The sequence below is a fragment of the Uranotaenia lowii genome, chromosome 3, assembly GCF_029784155.1.
Source record: "Uranotaenia lowii strain MFRU-FL chromosome 3, ASM2978415v1, whole genome shotgun sequence".
Taxonomy (NCBI): Eukaryota; Metazoa; Arthropoda; class Insecta; order Diptera; family Culicidae; genus Uranotaenia; species Uranotaenia lowii.
The window spans coordinates 179,481,653-179,504,370 of record NC_073693.1 but is presented as its reverse complement, the minus strand read 5'-3'; the positions used below and the strand labels follow the sequence as shown (position 1 = coordinate 179,504,370).

The 22,718-nt window shown below is 36.3% G+C and overlaps 1 protein-coding gene across 5 annotated transcripts in view; it reads left to right on the top strand.

Moving 5' to 3' along the window:
- The first annotated feature begins 1,327 nt into the window (after window positions 1-1,327).
- The window catches only part of LOC129756603 (hillarin), a 35,778-nt gene continuing 14,387 nt past the window's right edge, over window positions 1,328-22,718 (top strand). The window contains exons 1-3 of one of the 5 annotated variants that reach the window (XM_055753515.1): window positions 1,328-1,404; window positions 3,070-3,436; window positions 19,199-19,343. In XM_055753515.1, coding sequence (XP_055609490.1) covers window positions 3,248-3,436; window positions 19,199-19,343 — 334 coding nt within the window. In that variant the 5' untranslated portion in view covers window positions 1,328-1,404; window positions 3,070-3,247. Of the gene's footprint in view, window positions 1,611-3,069; window positions 3,437-19,198; window positions 19,344-22,718 lie in introns of all 5 variants that reach the window. The other 4 variants (XM_055753512.1, XM_055753510.1, XM_055753511.1 and 1 more) reach the window with 4 other exon arrangements.

The window sequence follows — 22,718 nt, the reverse complement described above, 5'->3', positions numbered from 1 at the left end:
CGCTCAATACGACCGGGAAAGCACTCGCCGTACTTCCTCGAGAAGATACGGAATAATTTGAGTGCTTTATCAAAACGTCGCTTTACCATCACCTTTGTTTGGGTTCCCTCTCATTGCTCGATAGTAGGCAATGAGAAGGCAGACTCTCTGGCAAAGGTGGGAGCGATGGAAGGCGACACGTATCAACGTGAAATCGTCTTCAACGAATTTTACTATCTGGTTCGAAGAAACTCTCTTGTTAACTGGCAGCGCAAATGGGACGAGGATGACAAGGGTCGGTGGTTCCACTCGATTATCCCAAAGGTAAGCCTTAAACCCTGGTTTAATAGATTGGACCTGAGTCGGGATTTTATTCGTATATTTTCCCGTCTCATGTCCAATCATTGTTCCTTAGACGCGGTACTCTATCGTTTTGACATTGCTGGCAGCAATTTGTGTAGTTGCGGCCAAGGTTACCATGACATCGAGCATATTGTCTGGTCGTGTGAGGTCCATCTTGTCGCCAGAACGAATTTAATAGACTCCCTTCGGGCCCGAGGAAAACCACCTAATGTTCCAGTGAGAGATGTACTAGCTGTGCTAGATTTGGACTACATGTTCGAAATCTACTTCTATCTAAAAGCTATCGATCTCCGTCTATAACCCTATTTTATTTTCATATTTCCCTTTCTATCTTCTTTTTTCTTTAAAAAAAAGTGCTAGACTAAGAAAATGATTGTGAAAAACAAAAAACGAGTGTGGCTCCTTAAAACTTAAACGTATGAGCCGTTTCAAATAAAGAATTATAAAAAAAAAAAAAATGTTTTATGATTTTGATTTAAAAAAAAAGATAGTTTTTTTAAACTGAATATAAATAGTTTTATAACAAAGTTTTTTTTTATCTGTCCTTAAATCAGTAGCATTCTTGAGAATTCATTGCGGGAGCGGTTTTTTCGAAAATTATAGCCCTTGTAAAAATTATATTCTTAAGTCTAAAGTGTTGGCAAAAAATGTCAAAAATATTAACGTAAAACATGCTTATTGCATATTCAGATTTTTGAGCATCTGTCTATGTTATAATCAATTTTTAAACTTTAGTCACTTCCATTGACCGCCACTGTAAAAGTTTCTTCAAATCAACTATTTTTCTGAGCACCATTTAGCTGTGTACCGAAAGCTTTTCAGACAACTCACGATCATTCCGATCATACACGCCGTCCCGACGATCAAAGGTATCAACTTGCTGCAACAGGTAGCTATGTGTGAGTGTTAGTTTCGAAAGCTTATTCAATGGGAGAGCGAACTGGCTTAGCTGAATGAAATCAGCGGTCGGTCGTCTGTTCCTAGCGAAAACTCAACAAAATCAGTAGTGAGCTGTCTCTCGGAACGATATAGACGTGTATGACCTCAGCGTAAAACAAACAGGTCGATCGCGGTTGGTGTAACTCTTTGCCTCAATCTTGCGGAAAAATAGAATGGAGTGAAACGAGTTTTTCAAAAATAATAAAACAGCACATACTGCAGCAATTCCTTTACGGCAGTAGTGTCGCGCAAAAGGAAGAAAAAAGTTTTCAAGAAGAAATTGCCGACAAGAAGAGTGAATCAGATATTTCCGCTGTACGGGGTGTGTGGTGAAACTGGCTTTACTAAATTTCTCTAATATATTTTATCTGGCGGTCAAGGGGTCTTGGAATTTGTGAACCTGTTTAAGTTGTCCAAAGTGAAATTTAACATTGAAGCCTTTATCGCAGAATCTTTTCTAGTGACAATGTGTATTCAATTGTAATCGGCGCGGAGACCCCGCGGTCAATCGATTGATGAGATATAGCTGAATGAATTTTCCGTAATGTGCACCTGTTCAATTCATGGAGGCAAAATACATCATCAGTTCTCGAGAGTTTGAATTTCGCAAGCCCATTAACTCACCGTAGTATTGTAATGTTGTAATTGACAAAAGAGTCTTTTGCCGTTATGAAATGACAACTCCCAAAGTTGTTTCACACGGCTGATACCAATCTTTATACGCACTGCCCAAGAAAGGTAAATTCGTGGACCCTGCACAGTACCCAGCCAGAGCCAGAGTACACTAGCAACACTACCACGAATGCAGCACGCGGACTTGCGGAATGTTGATGGCACAAAATGATTTTTACTCTCGAATCATGGTTCGTCGCTTACATCGAATCGACTGGCAAGCAACCTGGAATGGCGTTGAAATCTCTTGAAATTTTCTTCTTTTCAACCTTTCTCTTTGCACATTTCTCAGTCATATTTGGTTATGCCTATTTCACTGCTATTAACTTGTGCGAGTGACTGTGAAGTCTGCCCCTCCCCTCTCAATCCTCTTTTATTAACATCAGCAGTTCTATGCAAACGCTGCACTGACGCTCTTCAAGAAAAACTGTCACTAAAAGTACGTTCCATAGCTTACAGATGCTTCTTGGCAGTTTACATCCAAAACTTTGCATAATTAATCATAAAATATTGCTAACAGTGCCAAGTGACTGGAACTATCAAAAATGAAATTTTCATTTTTGAGGCCGGCTGCATTGACTGTTAGTTGGTTTCAAGTTTGTTTATTTTCCCACGACACAGTATTGAAATGAATCTCGCCAGTCGACCGATTCCGTTCATTGTAATAAAACTGAAAGCTGCATGAGCCGTTTGCTGTAGTTTAGAATAAATTAAGAGCTATACTGTAGTGTGATGGAATGATTGTTCAGCTGCAGTTCTGTTTTTATTTTTTCGAAAAAAAAACAGATTGGTTTATAATGAGCTCGCTGCTTTTAAAGCATATAATCTCGCAATTGCCAAATATAAGCCCGGAAAGTCTCTCTTGCACCCGAGAAGAATTTGGATAAATTATGTGGCATTAAAAATAATGCGCAATTTGAAGAAACCTGCAAAAATAAACCTAATGTGAACCACCCATTTGTGGGTGGTATACTTTGAAACAAAGTGGAAGCGTCAAAAGAATCCAATCAAATATTTGAAACACTGAAACAAATTGATTGACCGTGCGGGTTCACCAATGAAAGTGTAAGTGAGCAAAGAAAAGAGTGAAAATCTATGATCATGCTTTATTTTCAGAAAAGCTTCACATGAATACAAGCAGCAAAAGTGTGTGCGCGATATGATAATTTGTGCACCGAGCGAGACGAATAACTAGTGGAATCTGAAATCATCGTTGAAGAGAAGAGCTCCATAAAGGTGTACAGTGAAAACGTGATATCAAAGGCTTAGAGCAGCAGAGAGGAAAGAAATCGCCATGTATCGGCCGAATTTCTATGAATCAACATGTTTCCGCTGCAACGAGATCGTCTATCAGGTTGATCGGGTGGGTCCACTGAAGGATTTCACATTTTTCCACTCAGGATGCTTCAAATGTAAAAAATGCGGAACCAAACTCACGCTTAAAACTTACTACAACAACCAGCATGACCAGGATGATAAAGAGGTAAGTGCCCGTGTCAAGGTGATTTTAAACTTAAGCCCATATTTTCTTTAAGATCATGAAGATGAGCGGTGGTCCTTGGGAAAGTTTGCATTGGTGACGATTTGTCGATAAATGATAGTGCTTTTTAAAGAGTTTACGAATAATCTGTGTTCGGTATTTCACTAACGCATACACATTCAGTGTACATGTAAAAATGTTGAATGTTTGTGTCAATTCAATTTGTTTGAATTTAGGATTTTAAGTTACGTTTCTATTTGTGTTTTTGTGGTGTTTTTGTCGTAGGAAGAACCGATTCATGGGGGGGGGGGTCCCTGTGAAATTTTTGCATAAATAAAGTAAGGTACACCAGAGTAGGTGTGGACGATGGCTATTAAAACAATACTGTGCATTTTTTTTTCAAACTTTTAATTTAGAATGTTCAATTTACTTGTAATCTATCCAATAACTGTGAAAAAGATACGATTCCGACATTAACGGATGTTTACAGCGACTTTTTGGGATTTTTTTTATTTTCAACTACGATGTCGAGTTGATGTGCACCTTTTTCAATTGCAAATTTCTCGTAAAATAGCTGGCTCTTGACGAAAAACTCTACTTTGGAACAATGCTTACATTCGAAAGAACCAGTTAGGAATAAAACGGCGGTTATAAATGAAGAAAAAAGAGTTTATTTACAAAAAAAATAAAATTTTGTTCCCATACCCTACCTGGGGTAAGTGTGAACAGATCTATACAGACTTGATGTTTACACATTTTCTCAATTTTTTGTCCTTCATTCAATACAATTTAGCTAAATTCAGGATTTAAATCATGAAAAGTTTGGTAAAATACTTGTTTATTCTGGAATAAGTATATATTTTCGATAAAATCGGATCTCGTGTGTTGCAACATAAATTAAACACAATAATCTTTGAAAGATGCCTTTCTAATAGTATCATGAACTTTTTTCAAAAATTTGGACGGATCGAGCAATAAAGTAACGTATTCAACCAAAAAAAAAACACAAATTTGTTGACAAATTTCCTGATAAATCAACGGTAAAATCTACCGTCCACACTTACCCCATAAAGCGGGGTAAGTGAAGATACCAGTAGTCCATAACAATTTACGTGATAACTTTTCTCGCTCTGCTTTTATCACTTCAGCATTTGTAAACAACATGTATCACATTGAATGTAGTTTAATCAAAATTGTTCCACTGCTGATTTTTTAATGTTTACCTATACGAAAAACCGTCCACACTTATCCCGGTGTACTATATATATAAAAAAATTAAACTTTCTAGTTATTCATATTCAAGTTATGACTTAGTTATTATTATTATTATTTTTATTAAAGGCATTTTATCATTCTTATGGCATTCGTGTCTGCAACTTGGTTATAATTTTCGATAATAAGTCCTATTTAGAAGTTGCCGATTTTTGATGGAACTTTAAGAAATGCATAATGGATTTCCAAGGCTTCATTCAAAAGTAAAAAAAAATCCATTTATTTACATAAATGAGCAAGTAATAAGTAATTGCTTTTAACCACATTCTAAATTATTCTAAGCATTTGTGAAAATGTATCATAGCAAGTATAACGAAATTTGTACCAAAAGTTCTGATTCAGAACCTTCAACCAGAAATCTCTTATTTTAATTCTGAATGTATGGTTTTCATTATGAATTCTTCCTTCAATTATTTAGGTATTCGTTATTCAACTTTATGAAACTTTTTTTTCGAACCATAATTTTGTCTTTATGATGATGCAAACTGAAAATTAAGAACAATAAACTGGATACTTAACGCGAAATCTGAACACAGATTTCGACATTATATTTTTATAATAAGACTAGCTGACCCGGTGTGCGCAGCTACACTTTCCAAAAATAAATTAAATTTGTTAAAATAATTGAAATTCAATTTTATTTCATAAGCAGCACTTCGAACCAAATATCAACATAATAAGAAGTAAACTCTTTAAAAAAGATAGCTGCAACTGGAGTTTAGAATCGCAGTACAATGATGATTTAATAATTATTCTTTTTGAATTGATCTCTGAATTTGTTTTTCAAGATCTGAAACATTTACTCTGTGTTTAATTAGTGGTAGGTAGAGTAAACAATAGACTGCCCCAAATGACCCGACTTTTGAAAAAGTTATGTGCTGCAGGCATAAATTGATCCTAGCTCTAGTACAAGATCTCATGCCAAATTTGGGCCAGATCGGATCACGGGAAGGGGTCGCTCAACGAGCCTGAAGTTTGTATGGGATTTTGAGACATTTTGTTCGGGACAAACATGAAAAACAAGTTTTTCATCAATAACTTTGATTTCCGTCGGCCGATTTCTTTCAAAAACGGATTTTCTTAAAGCCTAAATTATGAAAAATATTTCATCCGAAGACTGCATATCGATAAGAGTTAAGATAAAAAAGTTATTAGGCTTCAAAAATGGGCTAACATTTTTAACGGTGGTATTCAGCACTGTTAATGAGGCGTCAAAATGTTCGACCGCCTCGACTCATTAACAGTGATGAATACCATCCTTAAAAAAGTTAGCCCATTTTTGAAGCCTAATAACTTTTTTATCTTAACTCTTATCGAAATGCAGTCTTCAGATGAAATATTTTTCATAATTTAGGTTTTAAGAAAAACCGTTTTCGAAAAAAATCGGCCGACGGAGACCAAAGTTATTGATGAAAAACTGGTTTTTCATGTTTCTCCCAAACAAAATGTCTCAAAATCCCATACAAACTTCAAGCTCGTTGAGCGACCCCTTCCCGTAATCCGATCTGGCCCAAATTTGGCATGAGATCTTGTACTAGGCCTAGGATCAATTTAAGCCTGCAGCGCATGACATTTTAAAGGTTTTGAATTTCCCATACAAATTTGGGGCAGTCTAGTAAACAACCTATATGGAACTTCCTTTTGTCCTTCCTTTCTCCACAGTCCAATGCAGAAAGGTTGTAACAATCACAGAAACATATTTCGTACCCAAATACTTTCCCATGTTGAAATCATTTTAAAATTTAACTTGTAGACATGACACATTAGACTGAGTCTAATGACACATTACAACTTGAAGTGATGCCAAACAGCACTTGTCATGGTATGAAATCTGGCGACTTTTTATACTGCAAATTACTGTATTTTTATTTGGTTATGCTTCTTAGGAGCCGTTAACTAATTACGTAAGCATGATTTTGGAAATATTCAATCCTCCCTCCTCCCCTGGTAAGACAAAGTAAGGTTTTTCAAAACCCTCCCTCCCCCCCTTATAAGATCTTACGTTTTTAATTCTATAACAAATTGACATGTTTTTTCAAAAACCAGTTTGAAAATATTAAAAACTAGCTGACCCGGTGTGCTTTGCTACACCTTTCAAAATCAAATGATATTTTCAAAAATTATTCAAATTTTTATTATTTTATTGGCATAACTCTAAATCAAATTATAACATAATTTATAAGCAACCACTATAAAATGAGAGCTGCAGTTGGAGTTTCGAATTGCATCACAAAGATAAATTAAACGAATATTCTAAATCTTGCTCTAAAAATTTGTGTTAAAGATCTGATAATTTCTAGCTGTCTGGACGGTCTCAAATTAATCGTACGCAAACAATCTAACTTATAAAATATGGTTGTTTTTTCTTGATATGTTCTGGATTTATGCTGAAAAACTGATAAAAGAGCCCCTCTCCTGTCCTTACCTTCACCCCCTGCTGAATGGAGGTCGTGGTTTTTTATAATCATACCTAATTTTTTCGTTCCCAAAATTCTCTTACATCAAATATAGTTCCATTGGTTGATAAGTTTTTAAGCTTTACAATAAAATGTATATGGACCCTCCTCCTTTCTTCCCATATCTACACTGAAAAGCGTAAGGATCTATAACAATCGTAGAAAGATATCTCCTAACCAAGTACCTTTCCATACCATATTTGTTTCCATTTTTTGCTTCGTTAGCATAAATTGAGAACTTATGCTAACACTATTGTATTGGGCTCACCTCCCTCCTCCTATGTACCTACTCACTGAAAGGAGGATGGTGTGTCAGATAATCATAGGATCATACCAAAATGAATTTCCATGTTAAGTTTTGCCCATTTCTCGGATTTTGTAAAAAAAAAGTTAAATGTAAGCCTCCTCTTCCCTTCCTATATTCCCAACTCTATCATTCTACTGCGAAGGAGGAATGGTTTCACATATAAAAAAGTATTTTTCGTACTCAAATACTTTTTGATGCCAAATTTTGTATCATTTGCTCGATAAATTCTCGAGTAATGCCAAAAAAAATACATGGAAGCTCCCCTTTCCCTCTTAATATCATTCCGCTGAAAAAAGGTGGTTCTTCAATTTATGATAGAAACATTTCTCGAATCCAAATACCCTCATATGCCGAATATGGTTCAATTTGCTCGATCAACTCTCCAGTTATACTGAAAATTGTAAGGGAGACCTTTCTTCCCCCTTTTCATCAATCTTTTTGAAGGAGTGAGGGATACCAAATATTCATAGAAGCATTTCTCGTACCCAAATATCGTTCCATGCCAAATTTGGTTCCATTTGCTGTGCATTTTTGAGTTATGATGTAAAAATTGTATGAAACTCCCCTTCCTATTTCCTTTCTCCCCACTGGAAGAAGGAAGGGTTCTCAAACAATCATTAGAACATGTCACGTTCCCAAATACCAGCCCATGCCAAATTTGGTTCCATTTGCTTAATTAGTTTTTGAGTTGTGTAAAAAATTATAAAAGAGGCCCCTCCCTACTGGAAAGAGGGATGGGTCTCAAATAATCATAGAAATATTTTTCGTATCCAAATACCCTCCCATGCCAAATCTGGTTTCATTTGCATAATTAGTTTTTGAGTTATGTAAAAAAATATGAAAGAGGCCCCCTCCCCCTTTCTACAAAAGAGGGGGAGGGGTCTCAAATAATCATTGAAATATTTTTCGTATCCCAATACCTTCCCGTGCCAAATTTGGTTCCAATATCTTGATTAGTTTTCGAGTTATATGAAAAATTGTAAGGTAACCCCCCTTCCCCCTTCCTATCACCCCACTGAGAGGAGGGAGGGGTACCTAATATTCATAGGAATATTCTTCGTACCCAAATACCACACCATGCCAATTTTGATACCATTTGCTTGATGGGTGCTCGAGTTATGCAAAAAATTATCTTTTGTTTGGGAGGCCCCTCCCTCCCTTATTGAGAGAGGGCGGGGTTTCAAACCATAATAGGAACCTTCCCCGGCCTCCAATACCCTCACCTGCCAAGTTTCCCGCAAATCGGTTCAGTAGTTTCCGAGTCTATAGGGAACAGACAGACAGACAGACAGACAGACAGACAGACAGACAGACAGACAGACAGACAGACAGAAATTCATTTTTATATATATAGATGTGTCATCCATGCTTCAAAGCAGAGCACTTTTTAAGTAAAACTTAATATCTGCATTTGAAAAACATAATTTATACGTTTTGTATAATGATGAAATATCTTGAACGATTATAGAAAACATTAAGTTTTAAGGACATAGCATGTTCGGGGTTACAATAATCTTTAATAAATTTCCACAATCGAATAAACAATATAAAATCTAAATTCCGATTTAAAACAAGTGAGAGATCAGGTTAGTACAAGGTACCATAAAAAATGTTTTGTTTTTGAACTAAAAATCTAAAAAAATATTATTCTATTGCTATGGTGCGAAAATGGTAACGATAATTTCGTTGTTAATTAACCTAAAGCTGAGATTAATTTCAGCGATAAGCGATATAGTTTTACGATTTTTTTTGGTGAATAGTTTGTAAAATTTAGAGTTGGTAGTGGCTTGGTTGGTATCACTGAAAAAACTGTCTAGAAATTTATTATCTAAAATATCGATTTTTAAAGACTTCTACTTGATGAAGTCATTTTTAAAATAAAATGTTTTCAAATCGTGGTGTCAGAACGCACAATTTCCCTTTTTGTTACTATAAATTTCTCAATTAAAAAGATTGTTATGATGAAAAGCGAATAGCGACGATCTTTTTAAATAATGTGATTCAGTGTTTCTGGTGACATGTTGGTTTGAATTGGTTCTCTATAATTTTTATAGAACAAGCAACTTTTTTTATTAATTAAAACAGATTCAAAGATTAATAACATAACATCAAAAATTACCAACAAATAGGAGTGAGAAATAAAAATAAAACCTGAGTAATATGGTTTCGTATGGCTGTGACGAATTATCAATGTAACATTTCTTACGTAAGAACTCCCCCTACCCCCCTAGTAAGAGATCGTAAGCAAATGTGAAACCCCTCCATCCCCCTATGTGCTTACGTAATTAGCGAACGGCCCCTTGTGGTAGGCTTGCCAAATACTTTAAAAAAAGCGGGACATTTCACGTCAAAAAACCGGGACATTTCACGTCAAAAAAGCGGGACACAGGCGAAAAAAGAGAGACATTTAAGAAACTCATAATAAAAGCTTAATTGTATTGCCAAACTTGTACGTATAACATCAGCTAAAGTTATTCATAGAAAGCACGTTAAAGTTTTTTTCAACGCGTTTTGATTTTGATAAGCTTTTCTTACATGATTTAAATTTACACGATTTTTTCCATAAACACGATTATTTTTCACGGTTCTCGCAAATTTACACGTTATTTGAGAGAAATATTTTAATAGAAAATATATTTCAAATTTTTTTTAAAAATTTTAAAACTCAAGAAAACTCCATCATTAGATATTTTGGACAATTGAGCCGAAAAAGGTGGTGTACTAATGGCAACTTGACTAAGATTCTGTAGGAAATTAAGATCTTTAATCATTTGGAAACAACTTGAACAATATTTTCTTCATTTTAAAGTTATTTATATGGAATTGGTTGAACGTGCTCCAAGAACGGTTAACTGAATCAGATTCTTATTGTAACTTTAGGGCTATTAGTATTGTCTTATGTAAAATCTGAAAAATTGATTCTTATTTAATGAAAAAAAATACGTTTTCGATTTTTTTAGTTGTTTTGCTTGTTTTAAAAAAATACGTATTCGAAAGATTTTTTGTGTATGTATGTATGTATGTAAGGGTCCCCCATCGGTAGCAAGGTCCTGCCTATGTCTGTGTGGTTGGCCTTCGAATGAAGGCTTCCACGGCCGATGGTTCGTCGAAGAAGGCATCCAACCCTCAGAAACCTGCAATGGTTGGCTACCACTCCGCTTGCAATAGTTTCTTTAGGTTATCCCCAGATGCATTGCTTCTAGAAAATATATAGTTTCAATGGTAAAAGCATATTATATGGTTTGATTTAAAATATAATAGTTTTATAAGGTTAAAGTGTAAATAATAAAAAGTTATAATAATATGTTATAATATAAAACAACAACAAATAAAATGATAACAATAACCAACAATGAAAGCAATAACAAGCAGAAATTAAACAAAACTAAGTATTCCTTTTAACTTATAAATCAGTAATAGCAAACAGTTGTAAAAGAATTCGTTCATGCAAAAATAAATTTCACTTAGATATAAATGATAACCAATTAAACAACATTAAATCAAAAATCAAATAAATTAAATCGATTGCGTGAACTTTTAAGTGTGAAACGAGAAAATTAACGATTTTCTTGCTCAATGATATAAACTTGATAAGATTTCTAATGATGAAAGACATTGTTCTATGAACTGAAATAAAAATGTCAACAAAAATCGAATAAAAACACTGTTGGGTTATTTTCGAATAAATCAGAAGAACATACTTGTTTGTAATCTTTTAGGAGATCAATGAAAATTAAAAAAAAAAAAAATCTGCTAAGCACAAATAGAATAATATATAACAATTACTAGAAATACAGCTGTTCAGAGCTAAAACATCTAACAAACAATTAAAAAAATAGAATTTTGAGCTGACCTAAAATTTAAAAAAATAATTTAGAAAATGAATTCATCAAGTCTACCAAACAAAATTGAAATAAACGGATTAGATACACTGTTATAAAAATAATTCGTTATCGATTTTTGAAAAGGGCAGATGCGCCAATTGTAAACAAATCCACCAAGCATACACGTTTTTAACTTTTTAATTTACATCTAAAAATATGATACTTAAAAAAAATCAATTCTAGTGTATTTGAATTTGATGTCTTTAAAAAGGCGAATATTTTTTTTATGAGTGCGCAATCACGATGTCTTTGCGCAACCTTCATCCCAGAGCGAAAGGTAATTTTTGTTTATTTTCATCTGGCAAGGGCGTTCGCATTTTGGCGAATAGACAAAATAAGAAAACAAAAGAGCCAAAAAGCAATATATTCATTTTTCACGTAACAATAACAAAAAACTTGTATTCACCTATCGCGGAATGAAATTGTGCTTAGTTTTAAGGAGTTTAGGTACTTAGGCAATTGATTATATTTTCTGAAACTTCAAATACATTTTTCTCTAAAAAGAGGTCTTGGCGTATTGGCCCTTTTCAAAAATAGATACCGAATTAATTTTGGGAGCATTTTACAAGCATATTTTGTTCAAAGATATTCATGATATCAATTATTTCAGTTTTGAAAACAAAGAAATTTTATTCTTTACATATATTATAATAAAAACGCGGATTCTGAATATTACTATTGAATAAACCAATTAAGATCTTTGCAATGGATTACCTCGCTTGTTAGTAGAACGGAAAATCAAAAATTTTTTTCGGGACGCACATATTTGCCAAAAGTAAAAGTAAAATGATGAAAAAATTTACTATGAGAATTTTGCGTTACTTCTTGCATCTATCTGCAACATAAACCTTTATTACAATCAGCATCGAATAGGCTATGCTTACTGGCTCAACGCAACGTAAAAAAAACAAACGCAAACGGATGAAAACCATCAGAGTAGGCCGCGAGATGCCAACGCTTCATCGAAAAATCAAAGCGAATACGCACAAAACCCAATCCATTTTTCAAAAATGCTTTTGAAACAGCGGAATTTACTTCTCGAGAATAGTAAGAGCTCGAACTCATCAATAAAATGAGAATGTTCAAATAAAAGGATTGGCTTATTGGTGAATTGGAAAAAAAATAGTTGTACCTTCTACATTTTTGTACTACAGGGGCTAATTTTTAATAAATGGAAGAAAAACAGTACTACAACAAAAAAATATGGAACGGGCTCACCAAATTGTCGATTTGCAACCATCACTAATGCCTGTGATACAATTATGCAATTCTTCCTCACGAAACGGGCCTCGCATTACCTATGCTCTGCTGCTTAACCTTTCACTGATATCACAAAACCTTAAAGGTGCTTATAGCACAAATTAACATCTCCCACACCCAGTGCATTTTTTCCAGCCCATCGAAAATCGAATTTTCACTTTTTTCCCGACGCTCTCTGGCAGAAATCTCACTGGACCACAACTGAATTCACCGTACAAATCACACCCTCTTTCCTTCTTTCATATTCGGACACGTTCCCGTGAAATTTGGATTCCGAAACAATCACTACTGCGTGCTATTCGAAAAGCTACACGCAACAACACACGGAGCTAGCGACTTAAACAACCTTCCCGGATGGGCGCTCTTGAGCAACTGGTATTCGAAAGATTTTTTGTGTTGAACAAAAGAATTGAAATTGAGGATAAAGTTTGTTTTTTTCCAGTGTTAGTCAGTTAATTTTGTAAGAGTTTTCCAAGAAAAAAAAGCGGAACATTTTGAGGAAAAAGCGGGACAGCGGGACATTCAACAAAAAAGCGGGACATGTCCCGCTTTTGCGGGACGGGTGGCAACCCTACCTTATGGATAAGCTGTAACTCAATAAATCAAGCAAAATAAAGCTTTTTAAAGGGGATATAATTTATATTTCAATTGTGTTATTTGACTGAATCACAGCCAGTTTTTCTTTTTTTGTGCTGAGGATCCTTTTTAAGACTTTTCAAATTTAAAATTACTGACCTTATCTGTTCATTAACAATCATACATGGGTAAAATAGTCTTTCTGTTTGTTTTATCAAATTTCATTGACATCTGCAGTTTTTCTGCAGTATAAGTTAATGTTTGATACTCCACTTTTACTGAATGGCGTTCGAAGCAAAAGACCTTGATTAAAAAAGAGATTTATTAATTTAGAATGTCCACATCCGGTTCAACACACGGCATATCCCTTTCTGACCTTTCTCACATAATGCTAAATCAATTGGGTAAGAAAATTCTTGAAAGGTAGATGTTTCATGGCTAAAAGGCGCGTTTGAAATTGTTTCACCATGTAAAATGACAGGAGTTAATATTATTTTCAACACTTTCAGGTCATATACAAACAAAATTATCAAAAAAATTCTGCTTCCACTGGAATATCAATCACAAAAAAAACTTTTCAACATAAAACCGGATCAAAAGTCTCTTCTGTGTATCCAAAATATGTAAAACAAACACTTTTCATGTTAAGAACGTACTTGAATTGTGTGTAAACAAACAATACATTGTTTTTCGATGGATGATTAAAAAAAAGTTGAGTTTATTCAGGCAGATTGTTTATTTGGGCCCAACAAATTATAGATGAAGAAATATTTTAAACATTTTTTGTAAATGTTGGACGTTTGCACGCGCTCTTGTATACCTTTTCAACTGAAAATTCTTCATATACTCCCTTTTCGTTATGAAAAAGTGGTTTTTATTGATAACTAGCTGACCCGGTGTGCGTTGCAACACCTTCCAAAAATAAATGAAATTTTAAGAAATTATTTTAATTTTGTTTTTTTTTTGGAGGTATCATAAGTGCTCGGTTTATTCCAAAAGACTTGTATGAAGCCCTCCTTTCCTCCCCATCCGCAAAAGCTAGGAAGAGGTAAGGATCCAATTTTTTGGTAATCAAAAACACTCATATCAAATTTGGTTATATTGGTTGATAAGTTTTAAGCGATACATCAACATTTATATGGAATCCCCTCCGTCCCTTACCTCTCCACACTGCAAGACAGGAGGGTCTATAAAATTCCATAGAAACTTGTACTCAAGTAACTTCCTAGGTCAATTTTTTTTGCTTGATAACTTCTATACCAAGAAAATGGAATTGGACCCCTCCCCATTTCTTATGTACTCACTGAAAAAAGATGGTAAACCATATCTCGAACCTACATGATTTCCCATGTCATATTTGGTTCCATTTATTTGATAAGTTCTTGGTGTATGCAAAACAATTTTATGTGAGCTCTCCTCTTCCCTAACTTTATACGCTATTAAAGGAGAAAGGAGTCTTAAATAAGCATAAAGCATGGATTACCATGAATCTGGACGCACTGTTTATTATACCATTGCGCTCCTAGTTGTTGGATCTGGAATGTTTTGACAGTACTTTGTTCGGAAATGTTTCCTCTATCAGTGCTGAAAATTTCATTACGATTCGTTTTGTTCCAAAAAAGTTACACGTGATGGAAGCCGCGAGACGAAAATAAATTTTGGACACTCACGTTAAAAACCGACGTGGTCGGGTTAAAAAAATCGCGAAATCGTACAAAATGCTCAAATCAACCGTGAGAAGCGTTCTCAAACGTATCCGTGAGATGCATACTATCGATCGGCAGGTTCATACAAAGCGTTATAGTGGACCTAAGAATCAGAAACTGCATTTGAAGGTGTTGAGAACGATCAAGGCAAACACAGGGTAGTCGGACTACGACATCGCCAAGAAATTCAACATCGACCGGTACACCGTCAGAAAGATTAGTCTCCGCGAAGGAATACGATCCTATCGGGCCAGTAAGCAACCAAACCGGACACTGAAGCAGAATTTAGTAGCCAAAGGACGTCCCCGGAAGTTATAAAACAAGATTCCAACGAAGTACGACGGATGCATCCTCATGGATGACGAAAAAGATGGATTTTGGGCAGCTTTCTGGCCAAAAATTATATAAAGCCACTGCAGTGGTGCACTGCACTGGTCGGGGTGATGTCCTCGCCAAGTTCAAATTCGTGTTTGCCGATAAGTTGGCAAGAAAGTGTTTAATCTGGCAAGGTATTTGCAGCTGCGGACGAAGAACCCGGTTTTCGTGAAAAACAAGACCATGGACTCCGAAATGTACAAGGAGGAGTGCCTTAAAAAATGTTTGTTTTTCGTACAATAGATCTCACAAAAGACCAGTAAAGATTTCGCCAGATTTGGCATGCTGCCACTACAGCTAGGAGGTACTACAGTGGTATTCGGCCAACGGATGGATTTTGTTGAAAAGGACATCAACCCACTCAACTGCCCTCAATTCTGCCCTATCGAAAAATTTTGGGCAATTGTCAAGCAGAAGATGAAGAAGAATGGTAGGACGACCCGGGAAGCAACAAAGATGAAGAGATTGTGGAACAAAATGGCCGCTGAGGTCAGTGAATAGGGTGTCCAAACTTTGATGAGTGGTTCTAGACGAAAAGTTCGAAATTTTATCAAAAAAATATCGAAATATTTTTTTTCTTATTTTTCCTTTGAAGTGCAATAAAAACCCTACATTTTGATTATAAAACTTTTTTTTTTCGTTTACATAGCTCCGAGATAGACCCGTTTTAACGCGTCCAGATTTGTAGTGACCCATGCTTTATTACCATTTATCGATTCCAAATGCCCTCCCATAACAAATTTGTTTCCATTAGCTCTATTTGTTTTAGAGCTATGCGAAAAATTGTAACGGAGCCCCCTTCTCTCCTCCAAATCACCACACTGGAAGAAGCAGTAGTACCAAATATTCATAAAAATATTCCTCGTAACTACTCAAATACCCTACCAAGCGAAATTTGGTTCCATTTGCTGGATAAGTTCTCGAGTTATGTGAAAAATTGTATGAGTGTACCCTCCAACCTTAAAATTTCACCACTGAAGGAACAAAGAGTTGTCAAAATATCATAGAGACATTTTTCGTATTTAAATACCTTCCCATGCCTAATTTAGATCCATATGCTTAAAAATGCTTACCAGAATTTTTAATTTCTAATAAGCCAAAAACTAAGTGTGCTGAAATGTCCAACAATTTTTTCTCCGATAAGCTGAAAGTGTTGCCTTGTTATGAGTCATTCAAGCCTAACCTCAAACAACGATTTTTTGCTAGTTCCAGAGCTTGTGAGCCTAATAAACGGTACCGAGGCCTTGAGAAACATGATTTCTGATGAACAACAAAACTTATAGAAAATCTTATTTCAAACAATTCCCAGCGTTTGAATCCTATAACATGTCTGTTCGTGGCAAGGTTCCTAGCATATCAAAGTATCTATTTGCTGGTTGTTTTTCGCCAAATTCTGCTCGTGTGCAAAAAAAAAAACAAAACAATTTTCAAAACGAAAACTTTATATGTACACTTCGTAACCTACGATCTATACTTACCGATTATTCTTTAAGTTTAATCTCATGATGGTTTTATTTGTCTGTGGTTTTATGTCGTTATTGTCAGATTTTTCCAGCAGAAATTCCATGAAAATCGCTTTTAAGTGACTCGAAAATAATCATGTTTTCTTAGTTTCGGAACAGCTGTATTCGCTAAATTATCCTCAGTTTCTTTTAAAAGAGAAATATTGGACCGAAAAGTATCAGAAATCGAAGAAGAAGAATGCAGCCAACTAAAATACAGATAAGACGAAGTATGAATTGGAAAAAGTGATCATTATCATAATAGAAAAAAGTATACACTGGCCGATGAGAGTTCCAAGAATAAAGTAGATTATAGATTATAGATTATAAAGTTTCTCTAAATGAACTAAGCTTTACCTTACTTTTGTTCAGCATATCGGATCGATCATTATGAGCTTTACCAAAATTAATCTAACTAGTATAAGAAACAAAATTAGGGTGTTTTCCGCATATTGCGACTGATAACCAAATTTTGCTTCCGTTCCCAATCATCAACGCCTTCAAAGCCTTGCAACTTAGAATGTTGCTATTAAAGGGTAATACGGTCAAAATTTGGTTAAGGGAAGACGCGCGTAAATCGTTGAAATCGTTTATTTTAAAAATCAAATTAAATTTCTTTTTCAAATTTAATTAGTATAAAATTCAGGAAAAATATTCAGTTAGGTTTCCGCTTTTCCAAATCCGAATTGCCGGGCCTTACGCTTAACCCCTGCCATTAGATTTTGTACAGGCACCTTGTCCACCTTCTTCGCCGCAGAAAGCCAGTTTGCCTTGAACTGCTGCTCGTCCTTAGCTGTTTTTTTGGTCTTCTTTAGGTTCCGCTTGACAATAGCCCAGTATTTCTCAATTGGGCGGAGCTCTGGCGTGTTGGGAGGTTTCTTGTCCTTGGGAACCACCAGCACGTTGTTGGCGGCGTACCACTTCATGGCCTTTTTACCGTAATGGCAAGATGCCAAATCCGGCCAAAACAGTACGGAACAACAGTGTTTCTTCAGGAAAGGCAGCAGACGTTTATTCAAACACTCTTTCACGTAAATTTCTTGGTTGACAGTCCCGGAACCTATGAAAATGCTGCTTTTCAAGTTACAGGTACATGGCTTGCCAAACCAGATATTTCTTCGCGAACTTTGACAGTTTCATGTGTTTGAAAATATCTGCTACCTTTCCCCTTCCTTATGCCGCATAAAACTCCTGTCTCGGAAGCTGCTTGTAGTCGGCTTTGACGTAGGTTTCGTCGTCCATTACCACGCAGTCAAACTTCGTCAGCATCGTCGTGTACAGCCTCCGGGATCGCGCTTTGGCCTTCGTATTTTGTTTATCATCGCGATTTGAAGTCACTACCTTCTTGTAAGTCGATAGTCCGGCTCGTTTTTTGGCTTGATGCACGGTTGTAGACGATACACCCAGCTTATTTGCGGCATCTCGGAGAGAGAGGTTGGGGTTTCGCTTGAAACTACCGGCAACTCTCTTTGTCGTCTCAGCGGCTTCCGGTTTTCGATTTCCCTCCGATCCAGACTTCCTGGCTGTCGACAAACGTTCCCCAAACACTTTAATTACATTTGTAACGGTCTATTTGGCAACTTTTAACGATTTTTCCAGCTTTGCGTGCGAGTAGCTCGGATTTTCGCGAAGCACGAGCAAAATTTTGATACGCTGCTTTTCTTCTTTGGACGGCATTTTGACAACTAAAGATTGAATTCCAAAATCAAAATAGGAGCAACATTCAGGTGTTCAGGTTTTTTAAATGCAAAATTGAAAGAAATACGTCAAGTTGATATTGACCAAATTTTGACCGTATCAACCTTTACGATAATCGCAATTCTCTTCACATTGCGCGCCAGCGAACGATTGCAAACGTTCGTCGCCATGTGTCACCCTGTGTAAAATCTGAATGACTTAGAAAAGCCAAATCATTAACTGGGAGATATCGTTGTTAAATGAAAATGATCTCAGGTTATTATGAGCGAAAATCAAAACACAAGTGATTTGGAAATCTGCGCATTTCATGTATTTGTATGAACCGTTTCTCTTCTACAGGCAAAACAAAGTTAAATAATGGTTTGATTGAGAAACTGCGGTGGAGTGATAAAAAGCAAAAATGTTGTTTTTCTGTCGAAGGAAAAGAATCTGCCAAGGAAGGAAAAGTCGCCAAATTATCCAAAAAAAAAGTGTTATGGGCGCCAGTGCCCTTTTTGTACATGTAATTCTTTTTAGAAGCTACCTCGAGAATCACTGTATAGATTGTCACAAAACTGTGTACAAATAGCTGAACATCATAATACTAGGTAATTTCACTGAAAATTTCATTAATTTTCATCCACGCTTCCACGTATGGAATATTTTTCTAAAAATTATTTCCTTTTTCTCCATTTCTCTTGTATCCATTAAATGTTCATCTAAGTAATTCGTACAATTTTTCCTTTACAGGTTTATTGCTGTTCCCACGTGCCAAAGAGCGGTCCCGGCCATTTTGACCAAACGTCAGTTGGCATAAGACAAGCGCTGAATGTGCCGAAAAGCACAAACTACGTCAATGAACAAATCAGAGGGCATCGAAACGATAGCATTGACGGTAAGTTTAAATCTACATATTTATGTAGATACCTACATTACTTTTTATTGCAAGACGAAGTTGTTTTTGCAAATGTTTTTATTCGAGAAAAAGATTTTTTTTTAAATATCGCCCATTTGAAAATAACTTCGACAAAAAAACCGCCTACACAAAATCAAAAAACACGCGAATACAAAGGATAAAAATGAATTTCATTTAGTGCAATGGTTTTTAATTCAACCCTTTAATGAATGGCTTTTTTTTTAATCAAAACAGCAGGTTTTTTGATTCAGTGAAATAATGACATTTTAATTGGAATAACACCACTGAACAGGTTTCAGTATTATAAAGTTATTCTCCATCAAACTCCTCCCCATGAGAGTCTAGGAAAAGAAAACTAGGTATTCTATCCTATACTCGAAATTTTAAATTCGCAATCAAAGTTTGATGACCTCTGCAACTATTCGGCCTAACGAAAATTCGGTCCAATATTTTGTTGTGTTTTTGATAAAAAAAAAAAAAAAACATCTTAATGTCCCTCATGTTTTTGAGTCGATTGTTTTCAACCAGATCAGATCTTCGTCAAGTAGGGGTCTCTTTGATTTTCAAAATGTCACCAATAGCTGAAAGAACATCAGATGAACATCAGAATTAGATGAATGTCGTATTTAAGAAGATGTCTCAAAATAGTTGTTAAAAAAACGAGGATCTTTAACCTTGGTATACCATACCTACATTTTTATCACACGTAATTATCCATAAAATGAGCAACTCTGGATGATTTAATAAAAATGTAAAAATAAAGGGTAAATCTGAACAGAATATAGGCATTTACAAGATAGAGACAGATAGTTATTTGAAGTTTTTTGTCAAATCACACCAGCAGTAATATATCGTATTTAAGAGTTTAACAAAAATTTATGTCATTTTTAAATTTAATCTAAAAAATCTTTTGAGAATTCCAGAGAAATTTGAGTTTTTTATCTGATTTAGCAAATCATCTGGATAAACCCGGGTAAAATCCTCAAAGTTTCAAAAACTATCTTGACATCTCGGCCAGATTTGACATTTCTTAAATTCTTTATTGGATTTATTGGCAGGCCTGAATATACCGAAAATTCTGGGATAAACAATAATTAAAGTATAAAGTTATCTACAGTTAAATATACCCGGATACACCTAAGATGTTTCACTGAAACAATAAGTATTAATCTCGTGAGCTTTCATTACGTCGTATGAAACAAAATGTAAACAAGCAGTTTTATTGCAAAAAAAAATGCAAAAACTAACATAAACTAGTCGCAATTTCTTTCCATTTAGAATATTTGTAGCCTGGACAACACATTCTTTATGTGAAATACAAATTTTACAGTTGTTTTGATAACTTTTGCAACACTTTTATGTGAATTCTTAAGATGTTTCATACGACGTAATGAAAGCTCTCGCGAGATTTGATGAAAACTTGGCAACTCTGTTTGTTTATGAATGTTGTTGTTTTTTCGATGGTTTTAAAACTATTTTTTTAAAGTGTTAGAGTAACTTTTTAGTATAACTGTCCAGTCCTTCTTAAAAATAAAACAGTAAAAAACTCGGGATATATCGAGTATCTGTTACTATTTGAAGGTTTGAGTGCGAAAATCGTGTGTGAAGTGACGTGTTTTGCGAGTAGCATCTATTGACTGAGATCGTGCATGTAAACAACCCTACTCGATTTTTTTCAAATCGAAGCGACATCTAGTAGTCAATAGCGAAACTTTCCGAAGCTGCTCGAAAAAAGGTCTAGTTTGGAAAATCGTACTGCATACCTTCCGGCGTTATGGAACACACCTGCTCGAACTGCAATGAGGCCATCACCGGAATCGAGCAAATAACTTGCAAAGGGGTTTGCGGCAACCGATTTCATATTGTATGCACAGGTTTGACGAAAAGCTTAGCGCGACAAATAGATTCGCTCTCAAAAAACGTTTTCTGGTTTTGTGATGACTGCGCTGCCCTTATGTCTAATGCCAGTTTCCGTCCAATGGCCTTTAATGCCCCAACCGAAACAAATCTACTAGTGCAGCTCACGAATGCAATTACCGAATTGCGCACCGATATTCAGCAGCTTGCCCCGAAACCAGTACGCACCCCTTTATGGAACAAATCAACACCCACGTCGGAGCTCAGGCGCCCATTGAAGCGCGTTCGAGTTCCCGATGCTGTTACGGCTGAACCTTGCCAACTTGGTTCAAAGCAAGCATCAGGGAATATTGCCTCCATTCCTTTGTGCGACGATGAAAATCCAAAGCTTTTTTGGCTTTACTTGTCGCGAATCAAACCGGATGTATCTGAAGACGCTGTCAAGTCGATGGTTGCTGCTAACATTGGTGTGGAAGATGCAAACGTGGTAAAATTAGTCCCCAGAGGGAGCGACACCACATCTTTCCGATTCATTTCCTTTAAAGTTGGCATCTCACCGGACTTGAAAAAGAAGGCATTGGATCCAGAATCTTGGCCGAAAGGTTTACTCTTCCGAGAGTTTATCGACTACGGCTCTCGTCTGTTTCGTTGAATGTAATAATGATCATCAATATCGACAATCTTTCGGACCTACTACCTATCACCACTGGACATCGGGACGCACCACTCATGCCATTTTGGAAGCTATCTTCCCTGACCACCAACGATCGCATGTTCCTGCCTCAAGTCGTCCCTTTTTACGATCAGGTGGTCCAGGGGGAGGCTTCCAAATGCCATGTTACGGCAAGTATTTGTCCCATTTGAACACTTCGTCAAGTCACACAACCATACTTTCTAGTTCCATCACGAACCCGTCGGATCAGTTGCTTTCTCATCGTTCACACTACAAAGCTGAAAACTCGTCGATTGGATATCCGGGGCGCATCGAAATTAGCACATTGGAGGCCCCCGAGCCCTTCGTCACAGTCGCGCAGTTGCCAGCCAGCGTCATCAGTCGCCCCGGCCCTGTGTTCGAATTAGGCAAGGGGGCTCTCCAGCCTGTGCAGTCAGGCAAGTACTCTTCATTTCCTTTTGATTCGTCCAGTGACTGCCCTACACCTTGCAGCTTTCGTCTGGTTGATTATCGGCTGAATGGAAGGTTAACCGAAAATGTACCACTTGACGAATTGGAACCCTCAACTGATGGCCTATCCGATTATTTGCTGATTGGATCACCGGGACGCAACGAACTTAGCACAATGGAGGCCCCCGAGCCCTTCGCCACAGTCGCGCAGTTTCCAGCCAGCGACAGCAGTCGTCCCGGCCCTGTGTGCGAAGAAGGCAACGGGGCTCTCCAGCCTGTGCAGTCAGGCAAGTTTTCTTCTTCATCTCCCGCTGCGTTCAGTGACCGCTTCTCGAATTTCAGAACCCGTCCTGTCCATCATCAGAATACACCAC